This window comes from Lithobates pipiens, unplaced genomic scaffold (genome assembly GCF_037356315.1).
Source record: "Lithobates pipiens isolate NorthernLeopardFrog02 unplaced genomic scaffold, aLitPip1_a1.2 Scaffold_8, whole genome shotgun sequence".
NCBI lineage: Eukaryota > Metazoa > Chordata > Amphibia > Anura > Ranidae > Lithobates > Lithobates pipiens.
The window spans coordinates 530886645-530907593 of record NW_027507903.1 but is presented as its reverse complement, the minus strand read 5'-3'; the positions used below and the strand labels follow the sequence as shown (position 1 = coordinate 530907593).

Below are 20949 nucleotides of genomic sequence, written 5' to 3'. Positions count from 1 at the left end.
TTTCTCCCATAGATGCCAAAACCAACCTTTATAAAAATCCGATCGCCGTAATTAACTTTTAATTTACATTTCAAAGGTGACTTCCGGGCTCTCCTCCCGTGGGAGTAGACGTGGTTACCGCCTTTCCCCGTCTCCGCAAAGTCCCCTGGGAGGTTTCTCACATTGTTCCCATGAATCAGCGGGGAACGCTGTCCTGCCGAAATCTCGTGAGATTTCAGCGTCACATGACGCCGGTCATGTGACGAGGGCGTGTCAGAAGGCACCATTGTTTATTTTGTTGCCATCACAACAGGGAGGGAACTTCAGAGGACGCCGCCCGTTGTGATGGCAACCCGAAGTTTTACGGCGCTGCTCGCTGCTATCAATGAGCATGCGTGGGATCGAGCGGTGAATGCTGGGAGCACAGCATCACCGCATCCCAGAAGGAAATGCTTGTAGGCTTCAAATGCCCACAAGCAATATGGAAACGGCCGGCATGAATTTTTAAAACTGTTCCTTCCGTAAGAAATCGGCAAGCCGGGGAGTAAAAAGCCACAAGTAGTGAGTACAAAAACACATTAGTAAACGCATTACAAAGACACAAAAAAAAAAAAAAGATTCGGCAGTGGAATCCCGCTTTAAATATATCATCATTGTCAGTACATAATATCAAGATTCTGAAAATCTGGAGAAATATCTGTGTGCAAGGGAAAAGGCCGAAACGCAATATGGATGCCCATGATCGTCAGGCTTTCAGATGGCGCTGCATTAAAATTGGACATGATTCTGTGATGGACATGCATGGGCTCAGAAATACTTCAGAAACCACTGTCTGTGAACACAGTACACCATGCCATCCAAAAATGCAAGTTAAAGCTCTGTCATACAAAGAAGCCATATCTGAACATGATCCAGAAACGCATCCATTTTCTCCTGGTCAAAGCTCATTTAAAATGGTTGTTGCAAAGCGCTCAGTTCAAAAGTCTGCATCTCTGATTGTATGGGGGTACAATAGTGTGTATGGAAAGGTACCATCATTGCTGAAAGATCTATCCAGGTTTGAGGGCCAGTACACGCCATAGAAACACAGTCCGGATGTGTTCCAGATTCTTTTCTGCATGTGCGTTTATGCGGTCCAGTGCATTTTCCCCCCTCCTTTTTTTCCCTTATTCTTAAATAAGGTCATGTGTGTTCCAGTGTGGTTTAGGTGCATCCCAGTGCGTTTTACAGTGTTCCAGTACAGGAAAAATGAAGCATGTTCTACTTTTTTTTTTTTTTTTTTTTTTTTTTCTGGAACTGCAAGCACCGCAGGCAACTATGCTATTGAAAAACAAATAACCTACTATGTATGCATTTTTGATGCAGAAAAAAACGCACTGGACTGCATGTGGTGTGAACTGGCCCTCAGAGCAGCATATGCTCCCATCTAGATTATATCTTTTTCAGGGAAGGCCTTGTATATTAAAGCAGAAAATTTGCTAAACTGCATACGGCATCTATGACCATAGCATTGCATCTTAGTGGAAGAGTCCAGGTGCTTAACTGGCCTGCCTGCATTCCAGACCTTTGACTAATTTAAAATTTGTTGCATCTTTGAAACAAAAAATATGACTAAGAGGACCCAGTACTGTTGAGCAGTTAGAATCCTATATCGGGCACAATGGGACAAGTTTCCTTTCCCAAAACTCCAGCAACTGGTCTCAGTTCCCAGACATTTACAGAATGTTTTTAAAAGAAGAGGGGATGATACACCATGGCAAACATGGTCTTGTCTCATCTGTTTTGAGATGTATTTAATTTCAAAACTACCTTTTTTGTTTTTTTGTTTTTTTCCTTAACCACTTGGGTACCGCGCTATTGCCGAATGACGGCATTAGCGCGGACCTAGATTTCCGGGACTACGTCTATTGACGTCGTCCCGGTTACGAGCGGCCTGCGCGCCCCCTGAGGGGCGCGCGCGGCGCGCTCTGTGATCGGCGAGTCCGTGAGACTCGCCTGATCACCGATCCGTGTAAGGGGTCGATCCCGACCCCTTATCACGTGATCAGCTGTCAGCCAATGACAGCTGATCATGTGATAGAACGGAGCCGGTAATCGGCTATTATTCCTCCTCGCGCTGACAGCGCGAGGAGAAAAAAAAAAAGCCGATCACCGGCGGCCGTGATCGGGACATCAGTCCCGATCACGGCCAGCAATGCAAGGCACCACATGCCACCTGCCAGTGCCCACCTGCCTCCCGCAGTGCCATCCTGAAGTATAACAAAGTAAAAGTAAGTGCCCCCCGTCTGTGCCCATAGTGCCCACAGTGCCACCCACAGTGCCACCCACAGTGCCACCCAATCTGCCTCAAAGGTGCTGCACCCCAGTGCCGCCCATCAGTGCCCAGCAGTGCCACCTATCAGAGCCACCTATCAGTGCCACCTATCAGTGCCCATTAGTCCCATCTATCTGTGGTACCTATCAGTGCCCATCCGTGCCACCCATCCGTGCCACTTATCCGTGCCACCCATCCGTGCCACTTATCCGTGCCCATCTTTGCCCATCAGTGCCGCCTTATCTGTGCCCATCGGTGCCGCCTTATCTGTGCCTATTAGTGCCGCCTTAACTATGCCTATCAGTGCCCACCAGTGCAGCCTATCAGTGCCCACCAATGCAGCCTATCAGTGCCCACCAATGCAGCCCATCAGTGCCCACCAATGCAGCCTATCAGTGCCGCCTTATCAGCGCACTTCAATGAAGGAGAAAAATGACCCGTTTGCAAAATTTTATAACAAACTATTAAAACATGATTTTTTTTTTTTTTTGCATCTTTTTTTGTTTGTTTAGCAAAAAATAAAACTCCCAGCTGTAACTAAATACCACCAAAAGAAAGCTCTATTTGTGGGAAAAAAATGATAAAAATTTCATTTGGGTACAGTGTTGTATGCCCGCGCAATTGTCATTCAAAGTGCATCAGCGCTGAAAGCTGAAAATTGGTCTGGGACTGAGGGGGGTTTAAGTGCCCAGTAAGCAAGTGGTTAAACTAGTGTAAAATGTACCATTTTATCAGTTTAAGCATTTGAAAATTTTCTATTGTGAATAAAATATGGGTTTGTAAACTATTGCATTTTGTTTTTATGTCGATTTTTACAGTGTCCCAACTTTTTTGGCGTTGGGGTTGTAATTTGGACAAAGGAATCATGGTTACACAGTTTTGCAGTTACTTTGCTGTGTTTTTAAGAATTAATCAAGCTATGCCCCCTTATTTTATCTAAAACTGCAAGTCCTTGTATGTGGTTTTAGGTACATCCTCTACAGTAGTAGATTTCCAATTTCTAGCTATAAGTCCACAAAAGGCAGCCAATGCCCCTGACAGTTATTACATTATTCCATTTTGATCTGTAAATTTTAAGTACTTGAGAAATAAAGTTCAGTTAAAGTGTCAATTTGCACAAAACCAGTATGTAATTTTTTTGGTAGATGTTGGAAAGTTGAAATGCCTCGCAGTTCTGTATAGCTGTCTGAGACTCTATTTGAGATCCCCCCCTATTTTAGGATGGGGCCCCTCTAGTAGTTTTTTAGTCAACTTTTATGTCACAGCACCAGAAGGAAACAGTTTTTTTTTTCAATTGAGGCTGTGCGTTTCACTTTGGATTTAGAAAATTCCAGCATTTCTTTACCTGCTTAGCCTTGGTGTTTAGCCGCAGATCTAATGTAAACGAGTATGTCCTTTTTGCCCCATATGCTATAGATTTATTTACAAAAATTAGGGTTATTCCATACAATCAATTCTGGTCATAAATTATTCAAGACAATCTGTCCCTTTCTGGAAAATATTTTAAAAAGAAAAAAATAAGTGGTCCACTCCTGAGGTTAATAGGTTGATATTCCAGTATCTTGTCATTATAAAGTCTTGACCCTTCCTATTGATGTTGCTCTGTCCTTTTATAGACACTACCAACAAGAAGTTGGAAGCTTTTTCTTGACCCTAGTTACTCTTTAGTAAGATTGGCTCTTCAACATTTATGTGCCACTGTCCTTTTTTCATAGACTTTGGCTACTTGGTCTAAATTCCCAAGTGTAAGTCAGGTGGCTGTTGGTGTCGATCCCTTATTTTGTTCTGTTGATCAGATGACTGTTGCATCACATTTTATGTTAAAAGTATGTTGGTTGTAAACGCCATTTTATTTTTAAAAATAATATATTCGCTTTACTGCAGGGGTCCCACGCCTGCATTCTCGGCTTCTCCGCTTCTCTGTGAAAAGTTGCTTCCTATGGTGCCCCACCTGCAGGCTCCCCACTGAGCTGTGTGCATCCATAGACACAGATAGCACAACAGCAGGAGCCAAAGGTTTCTGCTGCTGCCTCCATGAGGAGAGAGAAAGACAGGAGAGGGCGCCGCTGCAGATGGCACAGCACTGGATAAAAATAAGACTCAAAAAGGTGTCTATAGAGGGGTGAGGGGTGATCCAACTGCTGGGACATTTTTTACTTTAACATAGGGAGTGCATTTAGGTAAAAAATGTCCCACCTTTACAACCACTTTGAGTGCTGGTCAGTCACCTCCAGGTTATTGAGCACTGGCAAAATGTTTGGAAATGCTCCCCTGTTTGTAACCCTAAAATCATACTATGAGGCCTCCGTTTTTGCTAGTGTCCTGTAGGTGATGGACCTCTTCTCCCTTGTGGAGAAGTTTTCTATATTTAACTAGTTCTTATTTACTTTGAATGTTCAACTCTTTACTTGTCTTCTACTATAACTACAGAAGAAGTGCATTCAAATTGGTGCAACCTTGGTAATCTCTTTAGAACCATACCGAGAACCCATGCTCTGGAAACAGCTAAGTAATGTTGCTTTATGCACTTGATTCTGCTTGGGTGCTTACTGAGTGCAGTGCTTGTTAGTTGCAGGGTGCTATACAGGTCCAGGGCCATGTTTCATTCCTATAGTTCCCAAACCTAGTAAATTCTCCAGGAGTATGCCTACTGTGAGGGGTTAAGCCTGGACCCACACAGTGACCACCAATGTGGAAAGGTTAAGAGAGATTTATCTTGTTATTAAATTGTGTAAAGTTCGGGGAACCAGCTAGATCGCAGGCCACAGGCTTTGCAATCAAAGTAATCAGAGTTTCACCGACTTGCAGAGTTCAGAACTGCCATCGCAGGTAAACAGTCCCCAACTTTTTGCAGAGGGTAACTTCCCCTGTCAGCAGGTTTCCAGGCAGAATACTGTCATACATCTTCACAGTTGCACACAAAGCCGCCATCCAAAATCTCCTCTATGCTTCACCACACCACACCTACAACTTCCTGTTTTTTTTTTTTAAACCCACTTCCTATGAATTAACCCTCCTGTTCTCTTAAAGGGACCACAGTTCAAACCGAGGGGGAATGTCCTTCCAGGACCCAGCCCCGGCATCCTTTGCAATTGTTACTGCAGCCTTATAGAAAGTATGAGATGTAATATCTCCATTACTTAGTATCTCCAGAATAGTACTGGTTTTTACATTAAATCAGGAAACAGTGAACTGTTTGTCTTTATTCACTGTGAGTGTTAAAACTTTCAAACTTGACGTTAAAATTGCCACCATTCACAGCTTAGTCTCAGGCGAATGACTAGGTGGTAAATACACCACCACTTCTACCCAGAGCCCTAATAAGTTACTTAGGCACTTGCTCCTGCTCTTTCACCATGGAGATTTTGCTGCAGGACAGTCGACACCTGGGTTGCTGTGTATCCTACTCTGGGCTTGCTTATCCCATTTCCACACCCTATTCCGTGTCTACTTCACAGGGTAATCAAGAAGACGTTCCTTCATTTAATAATTCTGCAGACAGAAAACTCGAGATGGTTTGAAAGGCTCTTTACTCTTGCACATCTAGCCCTGCAACCAGTTGTTGCTGCAATTTCTGTCTGTGAAACCCCAGGTCAGGGATTTCCAAACCATGGCTCTCCAGCTGTTGCAGAAATACATGTCCCTTGAGGAATTGTAAAACTCTGACATTCAGAGACATGACTAGGTATGAGAATTGTAGTTCCTGAACAATTGGGGGACCCCTGCCCCAGGTAATTTGACTAGGGCGACACACTGTCACAACACACATTTTCATAATGTCTCATTTCTGTCCATATGCACAGAACCTTGTAGCTAACAACTTGAAGCTGCCTGTAAAAGTGTAAAAGACACCTCTATTGTATGTTCTTTGAAGGACATCTTGTTGAGGCACTTGAAAAGTTCATAAGGATTTCACAGGAGCAAAGGATCTACATGCTACACAAAACCCACCATGTTTCCAGCAAAACCACCTTCACAATGAAGGCATACCTTCACTTCCAAGAGTAGGGAAGTGAAGGTGTAGCCCCCCCCCCCCCCCCCAGTATGTGGTGGTTCTGTCTGGGAGAGGTGAACCGGAGGTGGAGGAAGAAGCAAGCAAAGGACACAGCATTAAAACTAAAAGAGCATATTGACCTTATAGCTATAAGGAGGTCACATCAACATGTACAGTTGTGCTCATAAGTTTACACACCCTGGCAGAATTTATGATTTCTTGCCCATTTTTCAGGGAATATGAATAACACAAACATTTCTTTCACTTGTGGTTAGTGTTTGGCTGAATCCATTTATTATCAATCAACTGTTTACTCTCTTTAAATCATAATAACAGAAACTGCCCAAATTACCCTAATCAAAAGTTTACATACCCTGAAATGTTTGGCCTTGGTACAGACACAGAAGGTGGTACACACAAGTTAAAACTGCAAAGGTTAATTTCCCACATTTGTGGCTTTTTAAATCAGTTAGTGTCCGTGTATAAATAGACATTGAATTTGTAAGCTCTCACATGGATGCACTAAGCAGTCTAGAGACTGAGTCATGAGGAGGTAGAAAAGAATGGTCAAAAGACCTGCGCAACAAGGTAATGAAACTTTACAAAGATGGAAAAGAATATAAAAAGGTATCCAAAGCCTTGAATATGCCAGTCAGTACTGTTTAATCACTTATTAAGAAGTGGAAAATTAGGGGCTCTTTTGATACCAAGCCAAGGTCAGGTAGACCAAGAAAGATTGCAGCCACAACTAGCGGAAGAATTGCTCAGGATACAAAGAAAAACCCTACAGGTAATCACAGGAGAAATACAGGATGCTCTCCCAAAAGACAGTGTGGTTGTTTTTAAGGAGCACAACTCAACGATACTTGAACAAAAAAGAGCTGCATGGTTGAGCTGCCAGAAGGAAGCCTTTAGTGCGCTAATGCCACATAAAAAACCAATGAGGTATGTCAAGGTGTTTTAGCCAGGCTTTTTTGTGGAACTTGTATAGTAAAGACTTCTTTCTGGGAACTTGACCATGCAGCTCTTTTTTGTTCAAGTATCATCGTATTGTGCTCCTTAAAAACAACTACACCATCTTTTTCCAGAGCAGCCTGTGTTTCTCCTGAAGTTACCCGTGGGTTTTTCTTTGTATCCCGAACAGTTCCTGTGGCAGTTGTGGCTGAAATCTTTCTTGATCTACCTGATCTTGGCTTGGTATCAAAAGAGCCCCTATTTTTCCACTTCTTAATAAGTGATTAAACAGTACTGACTGGCATATTCAAGGCTTTGGATATATTTTTATATCCTTTTCCATCTTTGTAAAGTTTTACCTGGTTACGCAGGTCTTTTGACTGTTCTTTTCTAGCTCCACATGGCTCAGTGTCTAGCCTGCTTAGTACATCCATGTGAGAGCTAACAAACTCAATGACTATTTATACACCGACCCTAATTGTAATTTAAAAAGCCACAAATTTGGGAAATGAAGCTTTAATTGCCATTTTAACTGGTGTGTGCCGCCTTCTGTGTACCAAGGCCAAACATTCCAGGGTATGTAAACTTTTGAGCAGAGTCACTTGGGTAGTTTCTGTTGTCATTATGATTTAAAAAGAGTAAACACAGTTGATTGATAATAAATAGCTTCAGCCAAACCCTAACCATGAGTGAAAGAAAAGTTTTTGTGTAAGGCTCCATGCACACTGAACGTTAAAATAATGTTATAAAAATGGCAGTAGCTTTGCAGTGAGTCTTTTAACATTTTTGAAAGTTTTTACAATAGCGTTTATCAGATTTTTTTTTTAAAGAATTTTTTTCCCCCACACTGATGAGCCACGTTTTTGAGCGTTTATCAGCGTTTATGCACGTTTAACATTTTTAAACATTGCACTTTAATTGCAGCACTTTATAACATTGCATTATTTAGATTTTTTTGCACTGACTTGTATTGATGTATTGTTTATAATTATCAGTATTAAGCACAGCAGCATGTTTAAATGTATAACATTGCAGACTATTGTCCATGTGGATAATGGGGGGGGGGGGGGCTCAGTTGCTACACCATATATTTCACATTCAGCTAAACCCTCTCTTAGCGTTGATTATTTTTTTCTTCCAGCTGCATTGTCTTGCTCATCAGTCATGGCTTCTCACATGATTTCAGCCCTTCTCCTCCACAAACACAAAACTGTGAGTATATTGTACATTCCTGGAGGTAATTCAGAACCTTATGAGTGATTTGTGCTATGGGGCACGTGTAACTCTTTTATGAGTGACCGTTCACAAAAGCATATTCCATGCCGTATTTGGGTTACGTGACACATTTTCCCCAAATATCGAATGTGATACTGAAAATGTCAATTCACTATATGCAGCATTTACCTGAAGGAAAAACACTTGGTAAATACGGCATAAAACGGGTTGAAGTCAAATCAATTAAAGTAAATAAATGCACGTGTTAAATAAGTAGGTCCAGGTATGTGACATTTATGGAACTTTTGGCTGGTTGGCACCTGTCACCATCCTTGACAACCACTGAATAGGTGACTGTTAAGAAGCAGACACTAGCTGCGTTCTAAACCAGGGATCTCCAAACTATGGCCCTCCAGTTGTCCAGGAACTACAATTCCCATCATGCCTAGTCATAAGTAAGAATGTCAGATTTTTACAATGCCTCATGGGATGTGTAGTTCCGCAACAGCTGGAGGGCCGTAATTTGGAGATCCCTGCTCTAAACAACCATGACTCGTCTACTGTCAGTGGCATTCCATTGCACAAGCAAAGGTTACCTTCAGTGAAAATTGCATGTCAAAACAGTCAGTTAATGCACAGATTTAGGCTGCTGAAGGCAGAGGTAGACCATGACTTCAGGTTGCCCCTATGCAAGACCAAAAGTTTCCTCATTCTACAGTGCCTTGCGAAAGTATTCGGCTTTTCAACCTTTTGCCACATTTCAGGCTTCAACCATAAAGATATAAAATTTAAATTTTGTGAAGAATCACCAACAAGTGGGACACAATTGTGAAGTGGAACGAAATCTATTGGATTTTTTAAACTTTATTAGCAAATAAAAAACTGAAAAGTGGTGCGTGCAAAATTATTCGGCCCCTTTACTTTCAGTGCAGCAAACTCACTCCAGAAGTTCAGCGAGGATCTCTGAATGATCCAATGTTGTCCTAAATGACTGATGGTGATAAATAGAATCCACCTGTGTGTAATCAAGTCTCTGTATAAATGCACCTGCTCTGTGATAGTCTCAGGGTTCTGTTGAAAGCGGAGAGAGCATCATGAAGACCAAAGAACACACCAGGCAGGTCCGTAATACTGTTGTGGAGAAGTTTAAAGCCGGATTTGGATACAAAAAGATTTCCCAAGCTTTAAACATCCCAAGGAGCACTGTGCAAGCGATCATTTTGAAATGGAAGGAGTATCAGACCACTACAAATCTACCAAGACCTGGCCGTCCCTCTAAACTTTCAGCTCAGACAAGGAGAAGACTGATCAGAGATGCAGCCAAGAGGCCCATGATCACTCTGGATGAACTGCAGAGAAATACAGCTGAGGTGGGAGAGTCTGTCCATAGGACAACAATCAGTCGTACACTGCACAAATCTGGCCTTTATGGAAGAGTGGCAAGAAGAAAGCCATTTCTCAAAGATATCCATAAAAAGTCTCGTCTAAAGTTTGCCACAAGCCACCTGGGAGACACACCAAACATGTGGAAGAAGGTGCTCTGGTCAGATGAAACCAAAATCAAAAATTTTTGCCCACAATGCAAAATGATATTTTTGGCGTAAAAGCAACACAGCTCATCACCCTCAACACACCATCCCCACTGTCAAACATGGTGGTGGCAGCATCATGGTTTGGGCCTGCTTTTCTTCAGCAGGGACAGGGAAGATGGTTAAAATTGAGGGGAAGATGGATGCAGCCAAATACAGGACCATTTTGGATGAAAACCTGTTGGAGTCTGCAAAAGACCTGAAACTGGGACGGAGATTTATCTTCCAACAAGACAATGATCTCAAACATACAGCAAAATCTACAAAGGAATGGTTCACAAATAAACGTATCCAGGTGTTAGAATGGCCAAGTCAAAGTCCAGACCTGAATCCAATCGAGAATCTGTGGAAAGAGCTGAAAACTGCTGTTCACAAACGCTCTCCATCCAACCTCACTGAGCTCGAGCTGTTTTGCAAGGAAGAATAGGCAAGAATTTCAGTCTCTCGATGTGCAAAACTGATAGAGACATACCCCAAGCAACTTGAAGCTGTAATCGCAGCAAAAGGTGGCTCTACAAAGTATTAACGCAAGGGGGCCGAATAATTTTGCACGCCCCACTTTTCATTTTTTAATTAGTTAAAAAAGTTTTAAAAATCCAATAGATTTCGTTCCACTTCACAATTGTGTCCCACTTGTTGGTGATTCTTCACAAAAAATACAAATTTTATATCTTTATGTTTGAAGCCTGAAATGTGGCAAAAGGTTGAAAAGTTCAAGGGGGCCGAATACTTTCGCAAGGCACTGTACTCCTAACCAGGATAAGACATGCACTGTGTCTCAAATGACGGCTAAATAGAGATGAGCCGTGTCATAAGCTACAAGATATCTTATAGCTTATGACACACCAGCTGCACAACTGATATCGGAGAACAAAGGAATAAGCCTGGACAGCAGCACTCGGATGCAACACCTTTATTCGATTAAAATCCAATGTACAGCAGTCAATCCATATGGTACAAAAGAGGGGGATGCAAGCATCAAATGAAGATGTTGTATCTGAGTGCTGCCGTCCAGGCTTATTCGTTTGTTTTCTGATCCCAGCAGAGCCTGCACCTGAGTGCCTATCAAGGGTGTGTATCATTTGGAACCTGTGCTTTGAGAGCATTTTTTTTTTTTCTTCTCTCTGATACTGAACTATGCACAACTGGTATGTTAACCCCTAGCTGTATAGTCATGTGAAAAAGTACACCCTATGGAAATTGTTGATTTTTTTTTTTTAAACTCATTTAACCACTTGCCGCCCGCCCTATAGGGAATTGACGGTGGCAAAGTGGTTTCATAATCCTGACCGGACGTCATATGACGTGATCAGGATTATGAGCCGCTGCGCGCCCCCGGGGGCGCGCATCGCGGCGATCGTTGTTGCGGGGTGTCAGTCTGACACCCGGCAACTACGATCTCGGTAAAGAGTCTCCGACGGAGACTCTTTACCATGTGATCAGCCGTGTCCAATCACGGCTGATCACAGTGTAAATGGGAAGAGCCGGTGATCGGCTTTCCCTCACTCGCGTCTGTCAGACGCGAGTAGAGGAGAGCCGATCGGCTGCTCCTCTGACAGGGGGGGTCTGTGCTGATCGATTATCAGCACAGCCCCCCCGAGGATGCCCACACTGGACCACCAGAGACACCAACAGACCACCAGGGACGCCACTAGACCACCAGGGAAAAGGTAATAAAGGCCATAATCCTCCCTAGACCACCAGGGATGCCAGTCAGCACAATGGGTGCCAATCAGTGCCCATAATGGATGCCAATCAGTGCCCACAATGGGCATCACTGATTGGCATGCATTATTGTTTGGCACTGATTGGCATCCATTACTATAACACCGATGCCGCCTATGAGTGCCCACCTGTGCCACCTATGAGTGCCCACCTGTGCCGCCTATCCGTGCCCACCTGTGCCGCCTATCCGTGCCCACCTGTGCCGCCTATCCGTGCCCACCTGTGCCGCCTATCCATGCCCACCTGTGCCGCCTATCCATGCCCATCCGTGCCGCCCATCCGTGCCAGCTATCAGTGCCAATTTGTGCCACCTATCAGTGTCCGTCCGTGTTGCCCATCCGTGTCGCCCATCAGTGCCGCCTATCAGTGCCACTTCATTGGTGCCACATTGGTGCCCATCAGTGCCGCCTTATCAGTGCCCATCAGTGTAGCCCCATCAGTAAAGGAGAAAACGTACTTATTTACAAAGTTTTGAAACTGAAACAAAAAAAAACATTAATTTTTTCAAAATTTTCGGTATTTTTTTATTTGTAGCGCAAAAAATAAAAACCGTAGAGGTGATCAAATACCACCAAAAGAAAGCTCTATTTGTGGGAAAAAAATGATAAAAATTTCACTTGGGTACAGTGTAGCATGACCGCGCAATTGTCATTCAAAGTGGGACAGCGCTGAAAGCTCAAAATTGGTCTGGGCAGGAAGGTGTTTAAGTGCCCTGTATTGAAGTGGTTAAAAATGCAAATGCTGGTGAGGGGGGTTTGGGGTTTGAGCTGCATTTTTACATGCCCCCAACTGCTCCCTATTAAAGCAGAACTTTACCAATAACGTCCTGATAAAAAATAATGTTCTTTAGCAAGGAACGTACATGCCAAAAGTAGTGTTTGCTGTAAATTGCCTTCATCATTGCTCCTGTTTGCCGGGAGCTACTATTCCAGAAGTCCAGAACCTCTGAGCAGCAGTAAATCCTTGGGCTATCAACCTCTAGTGGCTCTGATTTTGGGCGTAGTACCTGAGCATAAAAAACAGGCTGTGCAGAGCAGGATGGGGCCCGTGCATTATTGGATTTTAAACCGTAAAGGCAGTTATTTTTAATATTTTACACAGCTGTACCTGCAAATAAGGGCCAGCATGAAGTAGTCCATCAAGACCTAATTTTCTGACTAAAGCTCCACTTTAGGCTGCCAATGCATCAGACAGGGGCATACACATTCTGCAACGGTGATGCTTTGCATTCTAGAGCTGCAAAAGTAATCTTCCCTGTTGCATTCGGTAGGCATCACCACCTGCCAAACATAACCTATCCAACTTAACAGGGCTGCCTGCAACTGCTTACGGGTTTTTAGGGGTTAAAACAGACAGTGAGGAGGTAACAAAATGCCTACTCACCGTCTGTCAAAAGACCCGTAAAAAATGATCCACTTTAGAAGGTGAAAGTGTAAATAAGCCCTAAAGCCTCCAGAAAAAAGATTGTAAATGTGTTTTAAGAGGTGCTTAGAAATGTCAATTTTTTTTAAATCAATCATTCCAGTGTAAGAAAATAAATCTGCAAGTGTTAAAGATTTAAAGCGCCTGCTGATTTGTTTAAGACCAGCCAGGCCAGGAAATCAAGCCCATGACCTAGATATCTGAAGTTTAAGGCAGATTCCACCAGTGCAGATTAGGTGTCCGTCATTAGAACCTCCTCAAGAACACCTGATTCTATAGTTATGGATTTCAAATAATGGTAAATTTGTACTTTGCCTTTTCAATTAGACAAATCTGCTTTTGTGTTCATTTACAACATGAAAATGAGTATGCCACATCCATTGCGTATGCAAATATGTTAGAGTCAATAATTTCCATAGGGCAGAAGGACGGGGCTGCTCTGTGCAAAGCCATTTCACAGAGCAGGTAAGTGTAACATGTTTGGTGTTTTTTTTTTTTTTTTTTTTTTTTTTTTAAAGAGACTTTAATATCACTTTAATCCTGTTGTGTTCTTTTAGGGGGTCTCCCTATCTAGACTGCTTTCTGAATTTTCTTCATTGACAGAAGATATCCTCCTTCATGGATTTGACTTGGGGTTTTCTGGTCAGCGCTGGGACCTGCTTCGTCATAGTCTCTACATGTTGCGCAGCTGCGTGTCCCTATTTTCAGTACCATCCATTGATGTATATGTACTCTGTCGAGAATCACATGACAGCATTAAGGATCTGGCACAAAGGAGTGCCACCTTGCTCCCTGTCTTCCTTTATGAGGCTGTAGGAGGTTAAGTAGCTCAAATTCTGGTTCAGCAGTTTAAAATATTTTTTGCAAATTTATCAAGCTGTGAAAATATTTTTATTAGAAAAAATATAGGTAAATTAAAGATTGTGGCATTAATAATACCATATCTGTTAGTTTGTGTTGTGATTGTATGCCTTTTATCATAATTTCAATTGGTTTTGGGCATATTTACTAAATGGTTAAATGTTTGTGAACCCCTGACCATCACACTTAGATTATATATTCAGAAGTATGTAAACGCCCCTTCAAGTTGAGGTCAGGTGTTTCCAGTGAAGGGTACTGTTGCTGCTATAGTGTACAAAGTCATGTTCAACATTGAAAAAAATAAAGCACATGTTTTTGCAGAGAAAAAAAAAAGTGCATTTATCATTATTATTATTATTATTATTTGTTTTTTACATGAGCCTGCAAAGCATTGCACTGGTGATCAGTGGGTTGTGGGTGCAATGCCAGCCTCCTGTAAACTCTTCCTCCTTCTCTCTGCCCATACCTCTGTAGGGGCTGTCCGTTGGAGAGCTGGAGGAAAATTCAATGGACTATGGGTGTGCTGGTTACTACACTCGTAGTCTATTGAGAACTACAAAACTTTCTGCCAAGGTTGCAGACAAGACTTCTAGTTCATTCCTTCACAGATCCCTGTAAATTAATGATGCTACTGTGCCCCTGTGTACAAAGCTAGCCCCTAAAGGCAAGGCTTGATGAGTTTATGGTGTGGAGGCACTCCAGTGGCCTGCACCAGAGCCCCATCCTCAACAGTACTTGCCACCATTGGGATGAATCTGAATCAATTCCAAGTTAGAGAGCCAGAAGAGTGGAAGCTTTAACAGCTGCAAAGGGGGTCTATTCCATACTAATACCCATAATTTTGGAATGGAATATCCATCAACATGATACCAATTGTATGAGGTGGGTGGCTGAACTGATAGTAGCAATGTCAGATCAGACAGCATCGGTCAGGCTTTATCTCACCCAAAGCTCATCAAAGCCACTGGGCTCCAAGACCATGACCAACACTTAAGATCTAAGCAAACAAAAAGTTGAATTTCTTTATATCAAACACAAACAATGACACTCCTCACTAATGTTAGGTGGGAGACCTAGATGACACATATATACCATCCACAATCCTGCCAGCCAGTGCCTTACGAAGTGTAATAGTCGGGTGTCCACAAACTTTTGCCCGTATAGTGTAATACCTGACATACTGTATTTGGTAATATTTGTAATATATTGATACAGAATGAGTGCTAATCATATTTACGCTAAGTCCAAAGAAAGTTTAATTCAAAATACATCCATGTTGCTCCTAGTACAGTGACATTTTTCAAATACGTTTTTCCTTATACCTGCAGCCTGCGCTTTGCATGCCTTACTGACACAACTGCCCACTCTTTGTGTGACGGAAATTTTCCTAACCGAAGAAGAACTGATTGAAATGATGATGGCTTTGTGTTCCCTGCTTTCCAAAAATATCCTTCTCCAGCCAGTATGTATGGTTAAATTATATCTCAAGCCACAAAGGTTTTTTTCTTGTTTGGGTGAAGGGAGCAAGCATTGGAATCTCTCAATGTTTTTTTTTTTTATGCCTGTGTCTGCATTTGGGATGTCCCCATTGCTTTCTGATGACAGGTGGCAGACTGAATAGGAAGTGAAGGGAAATCTGTCTCATCACCCAATGGGGATACAGATGGCATTTAACCCCTTCCTGCCTCTCTGCCCTTTAAGGCCAGCCATAGATGGTTTGAATCTCGGCCGGTTCATCAGAAGATGAGATTCAAAACATTAATGGGCCACTGAATGTGCCAAGTTGATCTATCATAGGCACAAACGATAATCACTGTCTTCCCCCACTGGAAGAAGACAATTGCTCGGCAGGAGAGATTCCCCTGTCAACACTGTCTGTGTTGAAGGAGGAATCATGCAGAACGCAAGCGAATCCGGCAGGCTGGTTGTACCCAAGTTGCAGAAAAAAAATTTGCACTGTCTATGGCCGGCCTATAAGCTTCTAAATGCCGGTAGGTGGGTATTTGGGTCATGTGACCGATGTGATTTGCTGTAATGGCAGTCACATGGTTGTAAAGTTCCCGATCGCAAGGATGCTTTAGGAGATTTTCTGTTCCTGCTGGTAACTGTGATGGGAGTGCGCAGGGCACACATTCTCAGCACAGATAAGTGCTTACATAGCATGGCATTCAAGCCCACGCGCCAAGAGGCTGCATATAAATGCGTACCATCAGCGGGAAGAGGTTAAAACCTGACATAGTTTGAAGTAGGATAAACAAGACTGGTCCAGGCAGAATTTTCAGTGAAACCGTTTTAATGATAACAGCTGCAGTTGGGAACAAGCAATTGAGCTTTATAAACAAATCAAACCAAAGCACTATATCGGCTACATCATGATTGGTCGTCAAGGCTTACATTAATATCGCTAACCATAAATGTGCTATTTATTATACATTTAGATGCCAATTTAAATGTATCTATTACAGTCCTTGACAAAAACTATACCTTATCTATCTTTAATTAACCACTTGACCACTGGGCACTTAAACACCCTTAATAACCAGACCAATTTTCAGCTTTTGGTGCTCTCACGTTTTGAATGACAATTACTCAGTCATGCAACACTGGACCTATATGAAATTTTTGTCCTTTTTTTCACACAAATAGAGCTTTCTTTTGGTTGTATTTAATAACCGCTGGGTTTTTTATTTTTTGTGCTATAAAAGAAAAAATAAAATTCTGTAAAAAAAATGAATTTTTTTCTTTGTTTCTGTTATAAAATTTAGCAGATTAGTAATTTTTGTTCATAAATTTTGCCCAAAATTTATACTACTACATATCTTTGGTAAAAATAAGTACAAATTGGTGGTTATTATTTGGTCTTTGTGAAAGTAAGGCCGCGTACACACGGGCGGACTGTTCGCCCAACTTTGTCCGCTGAACAGTGTTTGGGCGGACAGTCCGCTCGTGTGTGGGCTTTCAGCGGACAGTTTCAGCGGACAGTTGGACGGACAAGGTTTTTCGGAATTTCCGAAAAACTGTCCGCTGAAACCTTGTTTCAGCGAACAGTCCGCTCGTGTGTAGGCTTGTTCGTCAAACAAAGTTGCGCGCATGCTCAGAAAGGATTTTCACGCCGAAAGCTATAATGCAGTGTATAGGACGTCGTATTTTTCGTCCCGTCGTACGTGCCGTTCACGTCATCGCGCACGGTTTCAGCAAACTGTTCGTTCGTCGTGTGTGGGCATGTCCGTCCATGCTAATTTTGAGCGGACTGTTTGCCGAAACTGTTGGACGGACAAAGTTGGGCGAACAGTCCGCCCGTGTGTACGCGGCCTTAGAGTCCACAAGCTATGGTGCCAATATCTGAAAATTGATCACGCCCGAAGGACTGACGGCCTATTTCAATTCTTGAGACCCTAACATGCCAGAAAAGTACAAATACCCCCCAAAATGACCCCTTTTTGGAAAGAAGACATTCCAAGGTATTTAGTAAAGGGCATGGTGAGGTTTTTGAAGTTGTAATTTTTTTCCTACAATTCTTTGCAAAATCAAGATTTTTTTTTTTCCATAAAATTGTCATATTATCAGGTTATTTCTCACACACAGCATATGCATACCACAAATTACACCCCAAAACACATTCTGCTATTACTCCTGAGTATGGCGATACCACATGTGTGAGACTTTTACACAGTGTGGCCACATACAGAGGCCCAACATGCAGGGAGCACCATCAGGCGTTCTGGAGCACCCAGGACAATTCTGACATTTCTCTCCTACATGTACAAATCATCATTTATTTGCTAGAAAATTACATAGAACCCCAAAATATTATATATGTTTTTTTTAGCAAAGACCCTAGAGAATACAATGGTGGTCGTTGCAACTTTTTATCACGCACGGTATTTGCGCAGCAATTTTTCGAACGCGTTTAAAAAAAAAAACTGTTTTGTGCTTAAAAAAAAGCAAAACAGTAAAGTTAGCGCAATGTTTTTGTATAATGTGAAAGATGAAGTTACGCCGAGTAAAAAGATACCTAACATGTCACCCTTCAAAATTGCACATGCTCATGGAATGGCGCCAAAACGTCGCTACTTAAAAATCCCCATAGGCGACGCTTTAATTTTTTTTTACTGGTTACATGTTTTGAGTTACAGAGGAGGTCTAGGGCCAAAATTATTGCTCTCACTCTAACATTCGCAGCAATACCTCACATGTGTGGTTTGAACATGTGAACGTTTTCATATGTGGGCGGGACTTGCGTATGTATTCACTTCTGCATGCGAGCACATGGGGACAGGGGCGCTTAAAAAAATTTTTTTTTCTTTTTTATTGTTAATTTTACTTTAATTTGAATTTTTTTCCCCAAAAATAAATTTTTTGATCACTTTTATTCCTATTACAAGGAATGTAAACATCCCTTGTAATAGGAATATGGCATGACAGGTCCTCTTTACAGTGAGATATGGGGTCAATAAGACCCCGCATCTCACCTCTAGGCTGGGAAGCCTGAAATAAATAAATAAATAAATAATTGCAGGGTATTGGCAGAGTATTGGTAGGGTTAAATTTCGATGAGCAGCGCTGTGGGCACTGCAGATGCAGCCCACAGCGCTGCTGACACCGATCTCTTCCCCCTCCGCTGTACCGATCATTTGACGGAGCGATCACGTGGTAAACGCCCACGATGAGCCGTAATCAAAACTTTCTCCTCCTAGACAGTCTCATCCCTACAGTTAGAACACACCTAGGGAACACAGTTAACCCCTTGTTCGACCTCTAGTGTTAACCTCTTCCCTGCCAGTGACATTTGCACAGTAACCAGTGCATTTTTATAGCACTGATTGCTGTATAATTGTCAGTGGTGTCCCAAAAATTTGTCAAAAGTGTCCAATTTGTCCGCTGCAATATCGCAGTCCCGCCATTACTAGTAAAAAATAAAAATGCCATAAGTCTATCGCCTATTTTGTAGATGCCAAACCTTTTGGGCAAACCAATCAATATACGCTTATTGCGATTGTTTGTTTTTTTGTTTTGTTTTTTTTTATACCAAAAATATGTAGAAGAATACATATCGGCCTAAACTGAGGGAAATGTTTTTGTTTTTTTTAACCGCCTCAGGCCGATTTACATCGGCAGAAGCGATCGTACAGGCAGAATCACATATCTGTATATTGCCCTTTAAGAGGCGGGTCGACAAGCTCTGTGAGTCGAGTTGCCGCGGGGATACCCGCGACCGCCTAACAGGGAAATGCTAATTTAAACAAGCACCTGCCTGTTCTGCCTAGTGACAGTGTCACTGATCTCTGCTCCCTGTGTCACATGTAGCCACGCCCCCCCCCACAGTTACAAACACACCCCAGGACGCACTGAACCCCTACACTACCACCTAGCGGTTAACCCCTTCACTGACAATGTACAGGTATGTGATTACACAGGAATCGATGCATTTGTATAGCACTGATTGCTGTATAAATAACAATGGTCCCACGATAAAAAAATCTGATCGCCGCCATTAAAAATAAAAAAATTATTAATAAAAATGCCATAAAACTATCCCCTATTTTGTAAACGCTTTAACTTTTGCGCAAACCAATCAATAATTGCTTATTGTGATTATTTTTTTTTTTTACTAAAAATATGTAGAAGAATATGAATCGGCCTAAACTGAGGGGAAAAAATATATATATATATATAATTTTGGGGGATATTTATTATAGGAAAATGTAAAAAATGTTTTTTTTTAATTGTTGCTCTTTTTTTGTTTATAGCGCAAAAAAATTAAAACTGCAGGGGTGATCAAATATCACCAAAAGAGAGCTCTATTTTGTGGGAAAAGGATGTAAATTTTGTTTGGGAGCCATGTTGCACAACCGTGCGCGCAATTGTCAGTTAAAGCGATGCAGTGCCAAATCGCAAAAAGTGCTCTGGTCAGGAAGGGAGTAAATTCTTCCAGGGCTGAAGTGGTTAGAAAATGTGGGATATTTATTATAGCAAAAAGTAGAAAATATTGTGTTTTTCATGTTTTTTTTTTCAAAATTTGACGCTCTTTTGTTTATAGTTCTATAAATAAAAACCGCAGAGGTGATCAAATGGCACCAAAAGAAAGCGCTATGTGTGAGAAAAAAAAAAGTCAATTTTGTTTGGGTACAGTGTTGCAAGACTGCGCAATTGTCAGTGAAAGCGACGCAATGCCATATCGCAAGAAATGGCCTGGTCATTGAGCAGCCAAATCCTCCGGGGCTGAACTGGTTAAGTACCAACACTGGACAAATCTCAGCCTTGACCATTTTATTTGAGACCTACCGTGTCTCATTCCTTGATAAAAAAAAAAAAAAAAAAAAAAGCCTTTGTGCATGATGGCACATGGATTGTTTATCCTGAGCGGCCCTTCTTGTCTCTGTGGGACCTTAACTTGGTTTTGTCTGGTTTGAACACTTCCTCTTTTATATTCTTTCTGGGAGATTCCTTTGTTGTTCCTCACATCCTAAGATTGTCTTTTTAGTTGCTATTACCTTGGCTCGCATGGTCTCAGAGTTGGCTATATTTTCATACTAGGAGCCTTTTTTAGTTCTTCACCAGGATAAGGTGATTTTGTGGCCTTGGTCCTCTTTCCACCTGAATCATGACATTGTACTGTCATACTTTTGTTCCAAGCATCCTAAAGAGAAAGTGCTTTTGGATGTTTGTGTCCAAGGACTACATCTTTGTTTCAATAGTCTGATTCCCTGTTTTGCCTGAGGGTCCTCTCAAGGATCAAGCTGCTTCTTGATCCAGGAATTCTAGGTGGATTCATCCGCTCATTTCTTAGGCTAATGGTATCAAGGGCAGGTCCCTCCCTTCCCAGACAAGGCCCATTCCACCAGCAGTGTCAGTGCTTTCTGGCCTATTCAGCATCAATCTTCTAGTGATGTTTT

At 42.1% G+C, this 20949-nt stretch overlaps 1 protein-coding gene across 1 annotated transcript in view; it reads left to right on the top strand.

The window, feature by feature from the left end:
- Nucleotides 1-20949, top strand: part of GPAT2 (glycerol-3-phosphate acyltransferase 2, mitochondrial) — a 206570-nt gene that overhangs the window by 153034 nt on the left and 32587 nt on the right. Inside the window, 3 exon segments of the mRNA XM_077469522.1 lie at nt 8383-8453; nt 13750-14011; nt 15382-15515. Coding sequence (XP_077325648.1) covers nt 8383-8453; nt 13750-14011; nt 15382-15515 — 467 coding nt within the window.